At 42.2% G+C, this 19552-nt stretch overlaps 1 protein-coding gene across 1 annotated transcript in view; it reads left to right on the forward strand.

Moving 5' to 3' along the window:
- LOC131693898 (rRNA N6-adenosine-methyltransferase ZCCHC4) overlaps nt 1–19552 on the forward strand; it is a 270281-nt gene that overhangs the window by 209438 nt on the left and 41291 nt on the right. Inside the window, exon 4 of the mRNA XM_058982164.1 lies at nt 4931–5373. Within this exon, the coding sequence (XP_058838147.1) occupies nt 4931–5373 (443 nt within the window). The remainder of the gene's footprint in view (nt 1–4930; nt 5374–19552) is intronic.

The following is a 19552-nucleotide window of genomic DNA, read 5'->3' on the forward strand; positions in this document are numbered from 1 at the left end:
AGATCCCTAAAATATTCACAAGTAAATATCAACACATAGACTGCCTTAAAATGTTTTACACTGATGGGTCACGAATCAGTGAGGCCACTGGTTTCGGTATTTTCAACAATAATTTTTCAATTTCTCTCAAACTTGCAGAACCCGCCTCTGTTTATATAGCGGAACTAGCAGCAGTTCACTATAGTTTGCAAATAATTAATACTTTACCCCCGAACCATTACTTTATCCTCACTGATAGTCTCAGCACAATTGCAGCTCTACGCTCAAAGAGGATTGATAATCACGATCCATTCTTTTTGGGGAAGATACGAGAATCTCTGAGTAACCTGACAAGAAAATGTTATAAATTTACCCTAGTGTGGCTCCCCGCCCATTGCTCTATTGCGGGCAATGAGAAAGCTGATAATTTAGCCAAGATTGGTGCACTAGATGGTGAAATATATGAAAGACCCATCGCTTACAATGAATTTTATAGCGCTTCTCGACAGAGGACACTTGCTAGTTGGCAAACATCTTGGGACAATGGAGATATGGGACGATGGCTACACTCAATTACCCCTAAAGTATCAACGAAGGCATGGTTCAAAGGATTGGATGTAAGTCGGGACTTCATCCGTGTGATGTCTAGGCTCATGTCCAATCATTATACTTTAGATGCGCATCTCCGTCGTATTGGGCTCGCTGAGGGTAATCATTGTGCTTGTGGAGAAGGTTACCATGACATTGAGCATGTTGTTTGGTCCTGCACTGAATATCGTGAAGCCAGATCACAATTAGTAGATTCTTTACAAGTCCGAGGAAGACCAATCCATGTTCCTGTTAGAGACATCCTGGCGTATCGCGATCCTCTATACATGGAACTTATCTATCATTTTCTAAAAACAGCGTCTGTCAAAATTTAATTAAATTCATCTCCTCATACTCTCATCCAAGGCTAATCATTCACCAATTAAAGGAACCTAGAATATTTAGTTTTTAAATTTAGACAATAACAGAAAAAAAAGTAAATAAATACACCCGAAAATACTAGATCAGTATGAAATACAACAATGTAAGGAAAAAAGCAAACAATAAAGTGATTTCAGTGTTAGTTTTAGACAAAGTACTAGTATAGTTAAAATTAGTCTTAAGGATTTTTGTAACGTGCTATGTAAAAAAAGAAACTGGCGTAAAAAGCTATTGCAAATGCCGTGTCAAATAAACGTATGAAAAAAAAAAAAAAAGTCTACTTCTCCGTATTTTTGCAAGCATTTTTTAATCACGCTGTCAGGGGTACGCGTAGCCAAATCATGGACACGAACTTCTACAGCGCCGTTCTTGATGTATACGGGAATGCTATATTTAACATTGCTGCATTGCCGGCTGTGTGCTGCATGTTGTTTCGCGAGGCGAATGACTCAGCTTGGTTAATGTTCTTGAACGAAACCAGCACGCAATGTTTGATATGATGCATTTGTAGGGTTTTCACTTCAGCCAGATTGAGTTCCATCTGCACTTTTAATAACTGTTCCACTTTCCGAATGGCTGGTCTTACGGGGCATTTCGAAAAATCAACATCAACACAGTTCGACCGCAGCTGGATTGATTTTTACTGGGCAACGACACTCATCACTAAATCGCACAGTAGGTATAGGCTATTGTTATATGCTTGTGTGATAGGCACCGATTGATTTTTAGGTAGAATTGACTGTTTTACTTGCGCGGGTTGATTTTTTGCTTCTGCTCAGGGCGAGATGTGAAGACAAACTGACCAGATCCGTTTTAGTCTCTCTTCACATCTGATCTACGCGAGGCTCATCTAGCATTGTGCCGTATTGTCCAACTTGAGATGTTCTTCAAGGAGCTGTCCAAAATATCCCAACCTAATCTTCCAGCATCGTTGAAGTGGCTGAAACCGGTGATGTACAAAGACGGCATTATTCGAGTCGGTGGGAGACTCAAGCACGCCGAAGTTTCGGAAGAAGTGAAGCACCCGATGATGCTGCTTGTGAAGCACCCGCTATCCGTGTTGTCAGAGTACTACCACTACAATCTGCTGTACGCAGGACCACAGCTGACGTTAACCACGATGCGCCAGAAGTTCTGGGTGATTGGAGGACGCGACCTAGTTCGCCGTACGTACCATCAGTGCCACACGTGTTTTCGTAGCAAGCCCCGTTTGATCCAACAAACCGTAGCAGACTTTCCGTCCTCGCGAGTTTCGTCAACCAGACCGTTTTCAGTATGCGGTGTAGACTGTTATGGGCCTGTCTACATTAAATCACCGATACGAAACCGTGCACCGACGAAGGCATACATCGCGATCTTCGTGTGTTATTCCACCCGCGCTGTCCACATCGAACTGGTCTCGGAGCTATCCACGCCAGCCTTTCTGGCAGCCCTTCGCCGTTTCGTCGCCCGCAGAGGAAGAATGAGGGAGATCCATAGCGACAACGGCACCGCATTCAAGGGAGCGTCCAACGAGCTCAACCGAATCCACCAGATGCTAAAGTTAGATCAGGGTGGACGAAAGCAGATCCTCGATTGGTGTTCCGAGAATGAGATCACGTGACGATTCATTCCACCTCGCGCTCCGCTCTTCGGCGGTCTGTGGGAGGTAGCCGTCAAGTCAGCTAAGCACCATCTGCTGCGTGAAATCGGCAGTGTGAATGTCGGTTACGAGGACATAACCATTCTCACCCAGATCGAGATGTGTCTAAACTCCAGACCTCTCACCGCCATACCGTCCGATCTGTCAGACCTGGAAGCTCTGACCCCAGGTCATTTCCTGGCAGGAACCAGCCTACAAGCCGTTCTAGAAACGTCGCTTTGCGATGTACCCGACCATCGACTATCGCATTGGCAGCTCACCCAGAAGCGTGTCCAAAGGATTTGGGCAAGGTGGTATCCCGAGTACCTTCAGCAGCTGCAGCCAAGAACCACGAAGCAGTCCCCCAATGTCACCATTGAACACGGACGAGTTGTGGTGATCAAGGACGAATGTTTGCCGCCAACTCAATGGCCACTCGGAAAAATCATCCAGGTACACCCGAACAAGGATGGAATCGTTCGCGCCAACCGGAATCGGAATCGCCACATCCGATTCAGTTGTCCGTCCAGTCGTGAAACTGGCCCTGCTTCCGACACCGTAAGCGCAGTCCACACCGTCTGATCCCAGTTCGGACGAAGAATAGAAGAAGTAGTAGAAGAAGGAAATGAATTTGAAGTATTCGTGCTACATCAAGGTGGCCGGAATGTTGATGCGTGAACTTAAATTAAAAGAACTACCTAGAACTAAACCTAAATTTTAATTAATCTAAACCTAAATGAATTAAATCTAAAGCTTTAAATTATAAACCAAATTTAATCCAAACAACTTAAATGCAAAAAACTACCAAACCCAACCAAACCAAAATGATGAACCACCCTACGATTCCACTATGTTAACCGATCAGCATAATGAGCGATCGCAGAGCGAGAGCGCACCAACCAGTGATCACACAACACAACCAAACGATCGTGATATACGGGTAGGTAGAATCGTCAGCTGTGGAAGACGGAATGTGTGAAAATCAGCTGACAAAGGCAGTTGACAATAACACGTTGAACAAACCAGTGCGCACCCTGGCTAGTAGGCCGTCGCCACGAGTGAAATTAATTTGATCGTATTGGCATTGTGAAATCGCCGATAAACCCCGAAAAATGATATTAACGACTAAGAAAAGGTGTAATTGAACACTGTGGAATAACCCCTAAGTGCAGTGAAAAACCGATGCTAGCTTACTAGCGAAGAAAAATGCCTAGTGCAGTGTGAACAAACAATTGACGACGAAGCAAATTACCCAGCGTCTGCTGGAAGCACGCGATCAGCTGTGTGTGTGATAAAAAGCAGACTCATAATCCTATATGTCACTGTGTTAGGTCCGTTAGTTTGTGGATATACCTTAGAACCTTTACGGAACGCAAATGATCATTTAATGACATTCCGAGGTGAAAAAAATACAATTTAGGTACGTATCCTCCGCTATCGAGTGCGGTATCTCACCCCCAATTTTGATGCGGCATCTATCCCAATTGTAGGGGAGAGATGCCGCACGACGACAATTTCCTCTGATATTATAGATGACCGGGTTCATGATCAGAATTCAATCGAAAAGGTCCCAGTTATTCAACCGATACATGATTTACCAAAAAAAAATCGATCAGTTTAAAAAAACGAAATATTAATGAGATACTGAAAAATTTTCGGCACTCCGTGATGCAACTGGACGCACATAATCATTAATAAAATTTTCGTGAGTTCATAATAAGAATTATTTTGCACCTCCGGTGTTGTAATTCTTCGAAAGATAAACTCACGATTTCATATTATCATATAAAAGCGACCCTATATACGAGATATAGAGTGCGGCATATCTCCCGAAATTACCCTTCATCCAACTGGGACAGCAAGAATTCTGAATATTTGACATTCCTGATAAGGTGTTTAAATAGAACAAAAATATGAATTATCCGAGATGGCTACCCTGAGGACTAGAACCCTGTGGACTCCGACTATCCTGAGAACCAAACCCTGTGCTAGAAAATGATATCAAAATTTAATGGTTTGAATTAGAGGCAAATTTTTTTTCTGCCAACGTTCAACAAGAACAAGAAACATGAAACGAGTTTTAGTGTGAAACATTCCTTCAACCAATAAATCTAATCAATGCTTTTGAATCATTAATCGGAACATAAAAAATCAAAAGTACAGCAGGAAAGTGATCAACTAAAATGGCGAATGTGAACTATTTCATTCGCTTGAACAAACTTAATCTGATTGATTTCAAATATGCAATGGACTAAAACTAAAAACATTTAAAGTAAAATTATGGACTTTATTAATCAATGAAATTAAGCGCATGTCCTTTAAAGTACATAATATTTTATATTTACAAATTATTTTTTGCAGGTTCGCAATGCCGCTGCCTCCCAAAAAGTTTTCTGCATAAAATGTCAACACTTGTTTCTGAAAACGAATCTACAGGACCACAAAAATCACAAAACGCAGAACAACCTTACTGAAGAAGTCTTACGAGAACCTACGCGCTTTCTTGCACCGTTGAGTGTAGATGGATCTGAAGCGCAATATTTTTTCGCTGACAGTACGCTACATTGTATAAATGGCATTTTCAAGCAGCTAAAAATAACAAAAGTTGTCTGCTTAGGAGCACCAAGGCTACACGAATATTTACTGACAAGAACAAATATCGATTCATTGTTACTTGATATTGACAACCGATTCGCCTGGTTTTATGACAAAACTTGTTTTTTGCAATACAATATGTTCAACAACTACTTTTTCGATGGTATGTCGGCGCAGAATATATTCATCCATTTTTTGTCAAATGCGAGGTAAGTTTTGTATTAGATACCTATGTAGAAATACAATGATATTCAGTTGCATAAATAACATAGAAGAAAAGCTCGCAAACGTTCTTTTATATTGCGTTGCTACTGTTGTTTTGCTACAGAAGATTTCGAATTGCTTGCGAACTGTTTTCGTTTTTATCTGGCGCTACACCGGTGTAGTGCCAAAAGATATAAACTGATTACTCCTAAGTTTGAATGAGTGTAGCACCGACTACACCGGTGTAGTTCACTGTCAAAAACCATAATGCCATTAGCTTCGGTGATGTTATATAGAACTTGTGGTGTTGTAGAGAAGATGTATACCCCGTCGATTGGCAATAATTCAACTGGTATTTGTACAGGACACCTTAATACATCCACAAGCTAAACCAATTTAATCGGCATTTGGTAGGGAGTTGTGAACTATCGCAAAAAGGGAGAAAATGAAATATTCATCTAATTTTTTTGTGCAAGAAAAGGCAGTTGATATGATTAAAAAACTTTTTATGTAATTTTTAGTCGCTAATTACACAAGCATGAAGAACATAAGTTGATGCAACATTTGTCAATAGAAAATGTGTCGTCATAACAATAGAAACATTTGAAAGTAGTTACTAAAGTTTTATCATTTAAAGCTTAACGGGTATGTTTAGTGTTCACAACTCTCCGTGGTTCACAGCCCCCATGGTTCACAACTCCGCACCGTCCCCTACTAACAACTTTAACCGCGTTTTTTTCGAAACTACTTTTTTGAGCTGGTCGGAAATGTAATTCGAACAAATGATTTTTGATCGTTTTGAAATTTTCGCAGCATATTCCAAATTGATTTCTCTAGCGACTTACGTAGTATTTTATTTTTTAAATAAACAATTTGTGTCGATTTTCATAATATTTCGGCGTTTTTTCACCCAAAAGTACGCCAAATTTCGCGAAAAATCAAAATATTGAGAAAATACTACGTTCGTTGCTTGCTATTGTCATAAGGAATCAGAATCAGGTGGGTCAAAAATTACGGTAGATAGATTTCCGACCATGAACCCCTTCCAAAAAAACGCCTATGGGGGAAAATGCTGCACAGCCACATCTTGTGATGGAATTATTTAAAAAAACATTTTTTGAGATTCATTACTTCATTCATGTTATAATCCCCATTTATCAAGATCTCGATTCATCATTTTATTGCGTCAAGAAAAAAATCCGAATTATTCCTTTTTCCGATTATAAAGGTTTCAACCATAAGGTCATTCGCTTCTTCGGGTTAGAAAAATCTCTTACGAGAGATAGATTTCCGACCGTGAACCCCTTCCAAAAAAAAAAAAAAACGCCCATGGGGGAAAATGCTGCACAGCCACATCTTGTGATGAAATTGTTTATAAAACATTTTTTGAGATTCATTACTTCATTCATGTTATAATCCCCATTTATCAAGATCTCGATTCATCATTTTATTGCGTCAAGAAAAAATTCCGAAGTATTCCTTTTCCGATTATAGAGGTTTCAACCTTAAGGTTATTCGCCTCTTCGGGTTAGAAAAGTCTCTTATGAAAAATTTCCAACCCTATGTGCGGGGTCGGGACTCGAACCCAGGTGAGCTGCGTACAAAGCAATCGATTCACCAATTACGCTATGCCCGCCCCCGAGAAGTATTCCTATTTGTTTGTGCTATACAGTGGTGTAACCCCTTAAACGGCTGGCTGGCACTCCCCATGGGGAGTTCCCATGGGGAATCCCCATGGTTAACAACTCCCACCGTACACTACTATATTAACAAACACTTATATTTACTATACACAACAAAAATTGCTGAGCGTTGTGGTTTTCACTAGTTCCACATTTTTTGACACAGAGTGTTCCCAATAAATATACAGTAATATTACAGAGAATAGACGTATAAGCAGAAATAAACTATTCTGAAAAACCTGTGTAAACATTTAAATGAAAATACGTTGAAAATCACCATCGTATGCAGATTCGCATACTTGAATCATCATTGTATCTTCATTGTATAGCGTTTGCAGGCCGATCGTATTGCTAGCTAGTGGCAAGTTGCTACTCTTGGTGGCATTTCAAAACGACAGTTTTTTTACACACATTGAAAACGTTACTTCTATGGCAGTTCTCACTGATATTACTTCAGATGCCAATAAATTTTACCGAACCGCGGCGGCGGCGTAGGTAGAGGGGAAGGGGGGTTTGGGGTTAAACCATCACCACACCCCCCCCCCCCCCCCGCCCCTCACAAAACCAAAATTAATTGAATAGAAAAAAATATTGCTGGTGACCAGAGTAATTTAAAAAAAATGTAAATAATCATTTTGAAAGTTTATTATTTGATCATTACATTGAGAACTTCATATTTTAAACACCATGGGAACTTTTGGTAAAATGTGAAAATGGGATCTTGTAACCGATCTTTTAGTGAAAATCATATACGACAAATCATGACAATATCAAATAAAATACCCGCATGAAAACATCCACATAAAAACTGATGAAAAATAGCGTTTTCCGTTGACCTCCAGTAGAAGTTCAGGTTCAGTTTTTATGAGCACTTGATTTTCTTTTATACTATCAATTATTTAAATAGCTACTAAGTAGGATTGGGTATGAAGAAAATTAAAGAATTGTCAAAAATTTGCGATGTCCATTTGAGTACTGAATTAAATAGCGTAATTTAATTTCGTATAGAAGGACTCGTTCTTAAGTTATGAACTTTAATAGCGAAGAAAAGTAAAATTCTCGTTTTTACGGCCAATATCACATAGCTTTGAAGGATTAGTATTTTCGAAGGATTTTGCAACGTGTAAGTGTGGGTTCACACACTCGACCCAACTAGCTCAATTATATTTTCTCTCAGGGTCAGCAACCGTATCAGGGAGGACTCTAACAACCCGAAACTTACCCTTTTTCAAGGTGAAATTAGCAAGAGACAACTACGCAAGGAGTACTGGCTCTAAATGGAAAGAAACAGAATTAACATAACATTTCTTTATTTTCCGAGTCCAGAATATCGGTACCGCACTGTCTGTTGATCGATGGGGCCCATTGATGAATGTTGGGGAGAGAGAGGAGAGAATCGTACCTTCTTGCTTAGTCGATGTGACGGTTTAACCGCCGTAAGATGTCGCAGTTCGGCTAGCGTGCCGCTTGGAGATCTGTCGTTCCGTCAGTTAGAGGTTCCCACCACTTAGGAGATGCGCGTCGATTCACCACAGTGAGGGGTATGACGTCGTATTCTTGCTGAAGGTGGTAGTGAGGGATTCGGGGTACTTCAGTTCGTTCCAAAGCATCAACGACTGATTCCAAACCGTGCCTGTTGCTGAACTTTGTGCCCAGGCGGGGCCGACGGTGTGTTCTGTTGGGTGGCGTTATTGGATACAGATTTGCGCGTGTCCTACACTAACTTTTCCGATCCCGTGGGTTCTCGAAGAAAATGGACACTACTGCTATTTCCACTAACTGGATATGATTCACGGCACAAGTTACTTTTTCGCCGCCGTACTATATCTCGTTTTCGAGTAGGGCTCACTTTTTTCTGTTCGCTATCTCTGATGATCTATCATCAACTAACTTTTCCTTATCTACCTTCGTATCAATCTCCTCTCCCTTTCCTGCCCTCACCTCTCTATTTATCTATGCCTCTCCCGCTCTTAACGATGACAAAATGCACTCGTTTTTTTATTCAATTCGTTTATTTGATAAGACACGTTGCGTTAGCATATTGATTTTTTTAAATGAAACTAATGCGATTTTATAGCTATCTTATATATCTACACAAGGGGATAATATGATTTTCGCAAGATTAGGGGGGTCATTTAATTTTTATGGCAATATGGTTTGACATTTTTATCAGTGAGGTTATTGGAGCAAATAATGTTTAACTAAGGGGGACAATTTTTTACAACTATCTTAAAAGTAGGAATAACTAGAGAGCATGATTGAATTTTGTAAATATTCGTAATTAGAGTTATTTTTGTGGGTAGTAGAGTTGGGCATTTTCAGCGAGATTATATAATATAATAGTTAAAACTAGAAGATACAGGAAGAGATAAATGCTTCGTGAAGATATTGGGGGGGGAGGTGTTACTTCTGGGTATAAGAGTCAGGAGAGGGAGGGTAGACAAAGATGGCAGGGAGAGAAAATTATTTCAGTTTCAGGCATCGGGAGATCAACGGATGGATTACAAACTCGGGTGGCCTTCATTAGGAGGGATCATGTACTGGGACACCGTGTGGTCCTCCTCAAGATGGCAGGGTTTTTCCAGACGATTTCGTAGTACGGCTCAGATGTGGATCGGCTACATTTCGAGTTAAGCGTGTTATGTTCGTGCTGTAGGTCCCGTGTTTGTTGGCTCGTTCGATACAGATGCTTTGATACAGGTGGAAGAGGGTTCTGAAAATGATAAGGAAAATAAGAAGGGGCGGTTAGACTTGCATATTGATGGTTTTCACAAAGGTGTATATAAGGGACGTATAGAGGACATCGCGGCTTGCCAGCACATCTCGAACCGGGACGTTGGTTGGTCTTCCTCGGGCCCGCAGGGTATCCATTAGCCGAGACCTGGCGGGACTGTACTCGGTGCACGCCCAGATAATGTGCTCGATGTCGTGATAGCCGTCGCCACAAGCGCAGATACCACTATCCACGAGCCCAATACGCCGGAGATGTGCATCCAGCGTGTAATGGTTTGCCATGAAACGGGACATCACATGAATGAAGTCACGACCCACATCCATCCCCTTGAACGAAGGTTTCGTCGATACCTTAGGGATTATCGAACGTAGCCACCTTCCTAGCTCCCCACTGCTCCACGAAGTTTGCCAACTTTCGAGGGTTCTCTGATGAGTAATACTGAAAAATTCGCTGAAGCAAATTGGTCTTTCGTAAACGTCACCTTCTAAGACCTTAGCTAAGGAGTCCGCCTTCTCATTGCCCGGAATGGAGCAATGCGAAGGGACCCATACCAAGGTAATCTGGAAAGAGTTATCAGATAAAGCACTCAGTAGCTCCCGTATTTTCCCCAAAAAATACGAGGAGTGCTTTCCATGTTTCATCGAGCGAATAGCGTCAATGGAACTGAGGCTAGCCGAAACGATGAAGTAATGGCCTGCGGGTAATGTTTCAATGACTCCAAGGGTATACTGAATGGCAGCTAGTTCTGCGGCGTAAACTGAAGCAGGGTCTCAGAGTTTGTAGGAGGCGGTGAACTTTTGATTGAAAATACCGAAGCCAGTGGACCCTTCGAGGTTTGATCCGTCAGTATAAAACATCTTAGAACAGTCGACCGCTCGGAATTTATTATAAAAAATGTTTGGAACCACTTGTGGGCGTATGTGGTCCGGAATTCCACTAATCTCGTCTTTCATGGATGTGTCGAAGAAAACAGTAGATTCAGAAGTATTTATGAAATGCACACGGTTGGGATTGTAAGAAGAAGGGTTAATATTCTGCGCCATGTAGTCAAAGTACAGGGACATGAAACGGGTCTGAGAATTGAGCTCAACAAGCCTTTCGAAATTTTCGATCACCACCGGGTTCAAGATATCGCATCGAATGAGCAATCGATATGAGAGTTCCCAAAATCGATTTTTCAACGGGAGAACGCCCGACAGCACTTCGAGACTCATCGTATGGGTCGACTACATGCGCCCTAAGGCGATACGCATACAACGATACTTAATTCTTTCCAGTTTGATGAAATGTATGTTCGCGGCGGAGCGAAAGCAGAAGCATCCGTATTCCATTACCGACAGTATCGTTGTTTGATACAACCTAATTAGGTTTCCTGGGTGGGTACCCCACCATGTTCCGGTTATTGTACGAAGAAGGTTGATTCTTTGCTGGCATTTCTGTTTCAGATACCGAACATGGCATCCCAAAGTACCTTTCGAGTCAACTTTAGTAAAAAGTTGTTTAAAGTCGCTGAAAGACCATGCTGGTGCAGCTTCTCTGAAAGAACGTTGATCGAAACTGAATCAACAGCCCCCTTGATATCTAGGAACACTGATGCCATCTGCTCTTTGCTAGCATTGGCCATTTGAATTTCGGTTGAGAGCAACGCAAGACAATCGTTCGTCTCTTTGCCTTTGCGAAAGCCAAATTGTGTATCTGACAGTAAGCCATTTGCTTCGACCCAATTGCCGAGGTGGAATGAGGATCACTTTCTCGAACAACTTCCGAAAACAGGATAGCATTGCGATCGGACGGTACGAATTGTGGTCGGAGGCTGGTTTTCCTGGTTTTTGGATGGCGATGACCTTCACTTGTCTCCAATCGAGTGGGACAATGTTAGCCTCAAGAAGCTTATTAAATAAGATCAACAAGCGTCTCTTGGCAGAGTCTGGCAGATTCTTCAACAAGTTGAATTTGATTCTGTCTGGCCCTGGAGCTTTATTGTTACACGACAAGAGAGCAAATGAGAACTCTACCATCGAAAAAGGTGTTTCGTTCGCGCTATCGTGAGGAGACGCGGCGCGGTAAATCTTCTGTGCCGGGGCGGAATCCGGACAAACCTTCTTTGCGAAATCGAATATCAAATGGTTTGAATATTCTGCACTCTCGTTAGTACTGTTTCGGTTTCGCAAACGCTGGGCCGTGCCCCAAAGAGTGCTCATCGATGTCGATCGATCCGCCAACGAACCGGCGCCAGTAACTACGTTTCTTGGCTTTCATCAAACTCTTCATTCACATTCTAACGTCGCATATTGTCGATAGCTAGTGGGTAACCCGTCGTCCCGGAAGGTCTTTTACGCGGCGGCCTTCTCCGCTTACACGTCTGAGCACTGTCCAACCACGGATTAGGAGAGCGTTTTTGTATGTTCGCGCCGGGTACTGGCTTTGTCTGAGCTTGATTCGCGCTGTCGAGAATTAAGCCAGCCAAAAAGCTGTACTCTTCCTCCGGAGGAAGTTCTTGGGTAGATTCGATGTTGTCGGATATCGCGGCAGCATAGCTCTTCCAATCGATATTTCGTGTGAGGTCATACGAAATATTGATTGATTTCAATGGCCTTGAACCGTTATTTCAACAACGCAAAAAATAGATGAAGCAAAAAGGCAACACAAACTTACTAGCTGTTGAAAGAAGTTATTGTTGAATAAGGCGAATGCTAGTACTGTTGTTCGCAATAGTTTAAAATGCACACCGATATATCATTTGCCGTCCTTATCAAATACGAATAACACGCTCATGTCAATCCCCACATGATCATTTATCATTTTTGCCGAATGAAAAGCATAAGTTATTCACTGCTATGAATAACTTTACCACACTGATATGTGTTTCGGAATTATTAAACCTTTTAGGAATATTACTATAAGTAAAAACTTGGTTAGTGTACCCATATCACCATGCGTACCAAGTAAGAAACAAGCACTCCAAATAGGCAGTACAAATGGCCTGTGTTAAGCCAAACAGCACCAAGCGCCATTTTAGAGACACATGCTCTAAAATCGCTATCGCATCCAACATAGTACCAGCCACATCTTATTATTTTTGGGAGCACAAATATCAAACGAAATCAAATAAGTGGTCTTTAACTTGGCACGTTAATGATAAGTTATCAAAAATGCATTTTAACATTAAAAATACCAGAAAAAATTATCAGCTAGGTCTGGCTTAACGCAGGCCAAATATCAAACGAATGCTTTCGCCTGAATTTTAAATCAACGTGTCATTCGTTTTCGAGCTCTCCATCGAGACAGAGGTTTTTTTTCTAGTCCGTAGTGCTGTGTGAGGCGATAAAGAATAGTGTTAATCCGCATTCAAGGTTATTTTGCCAGTTCGGTTCGGTCCTCAGTCTTTTGTTCGCGTGTGAGGATTAAACAATAGCCAGCTGCATAAGCTGGATCGGTTCGTCGTTAGACACCAGTTTAAAGCTAAGTGGTTTTTGTCTTTTGTAATACATTTATTGCTTTCTTCCGTCTGCGCGGGCGCTGACCCCGTGCGTTGACGTTTTCTATGGTTCCCTCTCCGGACGGTCAAATGGAAGTTGAATCGGGTTCAACTTCTAAGGCTCCCCCCCGGCCTAAATGCTATCCAGAACTCTCAACTGGTCCATTTGAGAGTCCAACTCTCAATTTGGTCTTCTTTCGGCCCAAGACTAAATCACTGAATCTTCTTCAGATTTCTAGAGACCTGACGGAACGGTTCTCGGCTGTGACCGAAATGTCAATGGTCCGCTCAGACAAGATAAGGGTGTTGCTAGCCAACTCAAAGCAGGCAAACGATATTGCTTGCTGTGAGCACTTTACGCGGGATTATAACGTGTATATTCCAGCTGTAAAAGTACAATCCGAAGGCGTCGTAACCGATGAGAGTTTGACGTGCGAGGATCTGCTGAAGTACGGGGTTGGCCGTTTCAGAGACCGCTTACTTCAGCCAGTCAAAATACTTGAGTGCAAACGTTTGCACTCAGTAGTAGTTGCGGGGGATGGTTCAAAAACGTACCCCCAATCAAACTTTTATCGGGTGACCTTCGCTGGTACCGCTTTGCCAAATTTCGTCCTCTTGCACAAGGTTCGTCTGCCTGTGCGTCTGTTTGTGCCGCGGGTCATGAATTGCACAAAGCGTAAACAACTGGGTCACACAGCCACCCATTGTAGCAATTAGGCCCGCTGTGGAAAATGCGGGGAGAATCATCTAGATGATTCGTGCAGTAGGCAATCTGAAAAGTGTCCTTACTGTGCGGAGAGTCTGCATGATATCTCGGCATGTCCCGCGTACAAACTACGCGGGGATAAACTGAAACGTTCCCTTGCGGGACGATCCAAACATTCTTTCGCAGAAATGTTAAAGAATGCTACGCCACCATCCTCAGCAAACATCTATACTCACTTGCCTCCTGACGAGGGCGAGGCTGGTAACCCACAAGAGGGAACATCTACTAGGGTGCCTAGAATTTATAGGAAGAGGAGGAACATTTCCTCTCGTAAAGTTCCTTGTAAAGGCCAGAAGGTGTCCCTTGACGGGGCTCCGAAAGTGACATCTATTGGAAGTGTTGCAACCAAACCGAAGCAATTAGCTCCTGGTCTCGGAGGATTAAGCTCAGAGAAGGAGTTCCCAGCACTTCCAGGAACATCAAAAATCCCAAGTGTACCTTTGTTTCAGTTCGAGAGTAATCACAGCACTGGAATTATAAAACTCTCGGACATAGTGGACTGGATAATAAAAACTTTCAATATTACTGATCCTATTAAAAGTGTTATATTAGCTTTTCTCCCTACAGTGAGAACATTTTTGAAGCAGTTGACTGCTAAATGGCCCCTCCTCTCAGCGATTGTATCCTTCGATGGCTAACTCATCGAACGAGGTCACGGATTTGATCACTGTTCTACAGTGGAATTGCAGAAGTATCATCCCGAAAATCGATTCCTTCAAAATTTTAATAAATAATTTGAGTTGCGATGCATTTGCATTATGTGAAACTTGGTTAACTTCCGACGTAGATCTCAACTTCCACGACTTTAATATTATTCGCCTGAATCGAGACACCCCCTATGGAGGAGTGCTTTTGGGGATCAAAAAGTGCTTATCCTTCTACAGAATTAACCTTCCCTCGATAACAGGTATTGAAGTTGTCGCTTGTCAAGTGACAACCAAAGGCAAAAACCTTTGCATAGCTTCCATATATATATTCCCCCCAACACCGCGGTTGGGCACCGACGGCTACAAGACATCTTAGAATCCCTGCCAGCACCGCGACTAGTTTTAGGAGACTTTAACTCTCACGGTACAGCATGGGGTTGCCTCTATGATGATAACCGGTCTTCCTTAATTCAGGATCTTTGCGATAACTTCAATTTGACAATTTTAAACACGAGTGAAATGACACGGATTCCTGCTCCTCCAGCGCGCCCGAGCGCCTTAGACTTGTCCCTTTGCTCAACATCGCTGCGGTTAAATTGCACGTGGAAGGTAATTCCTGATCCCCACGGCAGCGACCATCTGCCGATTGTAGTCTCAATCAATAACGGTTCAAATCAATCAATATTTCGTATGACCTCACACGAAATATCGATTGGAAGAGCTATGCTGCCGCGATATCCGACAACATCGAATCTACCCAAGAACTTCCTCCGGAGGAAGAGTACAGCTTTTTGGCTGGCTTGATTCTCGACAGCGCGAATCAAGCTCAGACTAAGCCAGTACCCGGCGCGAACATACAAAAACGTTCTCCCAATCCGTGGTGGGACAAAGAGTGCTCAGACGTGTAAGCGGAGAAGGCCGCCGCGTATAAGACCTTCCGGGACGACGGGTTACCCGCTAGCTATCGACAATATGCGACGTTAGAAACGCGAATGAAGAGTTTGATGAAAGCCAAGAAACGTAGTTACTGGCGCCGGTTCGTTGGCGGATCGATCGACATCGATGAGCACTCTTTGGGGCACGGCCCGGCGTTTGCGAAACCGAAACAGTACTAACGAGAGTGCAGAATATTCAAACCGTTGGATATTCGATTTCGCAAAGAAGGTTTGTCCGGATTCCGCCCCGGCACAGAAGATTTACCGCGCCGCGTCTCCTCACGATAGCGCGAACGAAACACCTTTTTCGATGGTGGAGTTCTCACTTGCTCTCTTGTCGTGTAACAATAAAGCTCCGGGGCCAGACAGAATCAAATTCAACTTGTTGAAGAATTTGCCTGATTCTGCCAAGAGACGCTTGTTGAACTTATTTAATAAGTTTCTCGAGGCTAACATTGTCCCACTCGATTGGAGACAAGTGAAGGTCATCGCCATCCAAAAACCAGGAAAACCAGCCTCCGACCACAATTCGTACCGTCCGATCGCAATGCTATCCTGTATCCGGAAGTTGTTCGAGAAAATGATCCTATCCCGCCTCGACAATTGGGTCGAAGCAAAGGGCTTACTGTCAGATACACAATTTGGCTTTCGCAAAGGCAAAGGGACGAACGATTGTCTTGCGTTGCTCTCAACTGAAATTCAAATGGCCAATGCTAGCAAAGAGCAGATGGCATCAGTGTTCCTAGATATCAAGGGGGCTTTTGATTCAGTTTCGATCAACATTCTTTCAGAGAAGCTGCACCAGCATGGTCTTTCAGCGACTTTAAACAACTTTTTACTAAACTTCTTGTCGGAAAAGCACATGCATTTTTCGCATGGTGACTTATCGACATCACGATTTAGCTACATGGGCCTTCCCCAGGGCTCATGTCTAAGCCCCCTGTTATACAATTTCTACGTCAACGACATTGATGAATGTCTTGACAATTCCTGCACGTTAAGGCAACTTGCAGACGATGGCGTGGTGTCTGTTACGGGACCCAAAGCTGTCGATCTACAAGGACCATTACAGAATACCATGGACCAGGCATGTCCAAACACGCCACGGCACCGCATGCTGCATTTTACCACCGCAACCGAGTGTATTGAAATGAGCACCCCAAACCAGTGCTCGATGCGAAGCACCGATACACGATAAACGAAGCACCTGTGTCGGTGGCGGTGTTAAATTTTCGATCCGGTGCTTGGATGCTTCGGAAAACACTCGGGCCGGGTGCTTTAAAATTTCTGAAGCACCGGAGCCGAGCGCTTTCAACTTCGGATAACACCTCGGAAACTCTTTGACTTTGCACCCGTATCAAAGCAAGAATGTTTAAGCCCGCTAGCATATGCACAAAAAGAAAGAAAAAAAAAATTAAAGGGTTGTGTACAGGACACGACCACGGTGACATTAAAAATGTAGCTTTTTTCAAGAGCGTGCAAATGAATTTTATCTATCACACATATCGACTCACCTTCTTGTTCACTCGCCTGTTTTCATATGTTACAATTTGCTATATACCCTCCCCATCAAAACATAATTTATTGAAGGTCTTTTAACGGTAATCTATTAATTAATCAAGTATCTCACTAGGTGATTGGCATTATTTTGCTGATCCATCTAGTAAAAATAGGCTGGTCTGTCCAGAAAATATATTCAAAAGAAAAGTTCCATATTGAGAGCTGTGATGAGGAAGCCCACGCCCGCCAACGGAAATATACAGATTCTCCATGAAATATGAAATTTCATTTTCCATTTAAATTTTCAATTATGTACTAATGAACTTAAGTAAACAATCTTAAGTTTAAGTATTTCTTGATCGATTAGTGGTGGAAAAAATGAAATTATTTGCTAAATTACATTGTTATGCAACGTTCGCACTACCAGTTAAAACGGGTTTTTATGCTATCTTGGTGACATTTTTCTTGTTGCTAATTATTAAAACGTGTTTTAACTCTGTAGTGTAAACATTGTATTATCAAACCAATTCTGCAGCGTTTTATCACAGAGAACAGAAATCCATGATCGAACAAAAATATTTAAAAAACGTGTGTAAACATTTGAATTAATATACTAAAAACACTAGCGCCGCCACACCAACCTATCCCAACTATCCGTCAAATCGATTCCGGAACCGGTTCGAAATCCTGGATGGATTCAGCATGGAATCTAGCTCAAAAAAACAACCGATTCCGACTCTATCGGTTGACGCATTTGAGCTGGAATTCATGCTGGAAGTCCGAATCGGTTCCGGACTAGTTTGACTGGGTAGAGGAATAACCGCTGTCAATTCTGTCGCACTCAGTCACAAAAAAACATGACGACAGTAGCGCACCTGGTTTAGATATCCAAACTACCTTCGAAACCGTTAGAGATTTTACACAAGTTGAATGCTGAAGATGGACGTCTGTTCTCTGTGGTTTTATGTTATATAGGTGTTTTATGTGGTAATAGGACTGACATAATTATATCTTCAGTACAGCGATTTGTTTCATAATTTAAAACAGATTTATTTTCAAATTTAAATTGGTATACCCAACCGTTCTATTTGTTGTATACTTTAAAACGCAATTAGAATTGTGTTTTAAATACATAGGGTAGGACAGATATTCTGACTGGATAAACTGGGAAAACAATTTTAAGTCCAGTACACTTAAGACATGGCTTGAATTTTAATCGAAATAGAACACCCGCTTCAACTGCTGCTGGGACGGTAAGCTCTGTTTTAAAATTTTCTGTTGTGTGCAGTACGAAACAAAAGTGTTTGAAATTAGAAAACAAAAAGTTCTGCTGGGAATGTGATTGTTTCCGATGCAATTACATTCAGATTTTTCACGCAGGGGATACAGGCCGTGTAAATGAAAACCGCGTAAATTTAAAAAAAAACGCGTTTATGAAAACCGCGTAAATTTCAAAATCCGCGTAAAGAAACCTGAGTGTACTCTCCTATATAAAATACTACGCTGCTGAACAGTGCAATAACTACAGAAGCACGTTGTCAGCTACCTTACTGATTAAAAACATATAACCGAAATATGAAACATGAAAACCAAGAGGCTCTTTACCCTACGCAGCTACAAAGCGCCGTAAACATGTATTAACAAGTTACAACGCACACGCATGCATAAAAATAAATCTTTTTTTTTCAAACGCAACACTCTTAAGCAGCACACACCGTATTGAATTAAATCCAAACCACCCCGCCCACCCACTTTGCAAATCATTCTGTGACACCGTGCTGGTACCCGAAAAATCCGCACACGGCCACCGCTGCCGAAAATGCATAGCGTCTATCGCTTATTGTAGTGCCCAGACGCTGCAGCCATGATCTTACCCGTTCGACATAAGAACAAAAACTGATTCAAACGGGTACGCGTCACCTCTATTTATAAACTAACAGTATATGGTTTAGTCACTTAGGCACAGACTAACAGACATAACACTCGAAAATAATTCTTCGCCCCCTTTAACGGTCATTTTAAATATATTTGTAGTTGGAACTGTGGCCGCTTTTGAAATTATGGCGCCACTAACATATGAAAAAGCATATGGGGGATAGACCACTAGCGAAAAATTGTTCCCAAGCCTGAGGGGTAACCCACCAACAAATGAGTATTTGGGACTGTGAATAAAAGGTGGAGCTAGCGTACTGGGAAAATTGTCGGATCGATATATTTTAAGGAAATTCCCTCATAGTGTTATGTCTGTTAGTCTGTGACTTAGGTGCGAGTGTGTGCAAATGCCAACGTTACCGAAAATCGATATCGCTTATTGCATCGCCCGGAGACGATGTTGCTCGTATGGGATAAGAGCAACAACTGATTTAAACGGACATGCGTTGCTTCTATTTATGACTTTTCGTGTTTCATTGAGCAACTAAGCTGCCCTCTCTTGACGGCTGT

The sequence above is a fragment of the Topomyia yanbarensis genome, chromosome 3 (assembly GCF_030247195.1).
Source record: "Topomyia yanbarensis strain Yona2022 chromosome 3, ASM3024719v1, whole genome shotgun sequence".
Lineage (NCBI taxonomy): Eukaryota > Metazoa > Arthropoda > Insecta > Diptera > Culicidae > Topomyia > Topomyia yanbarensis.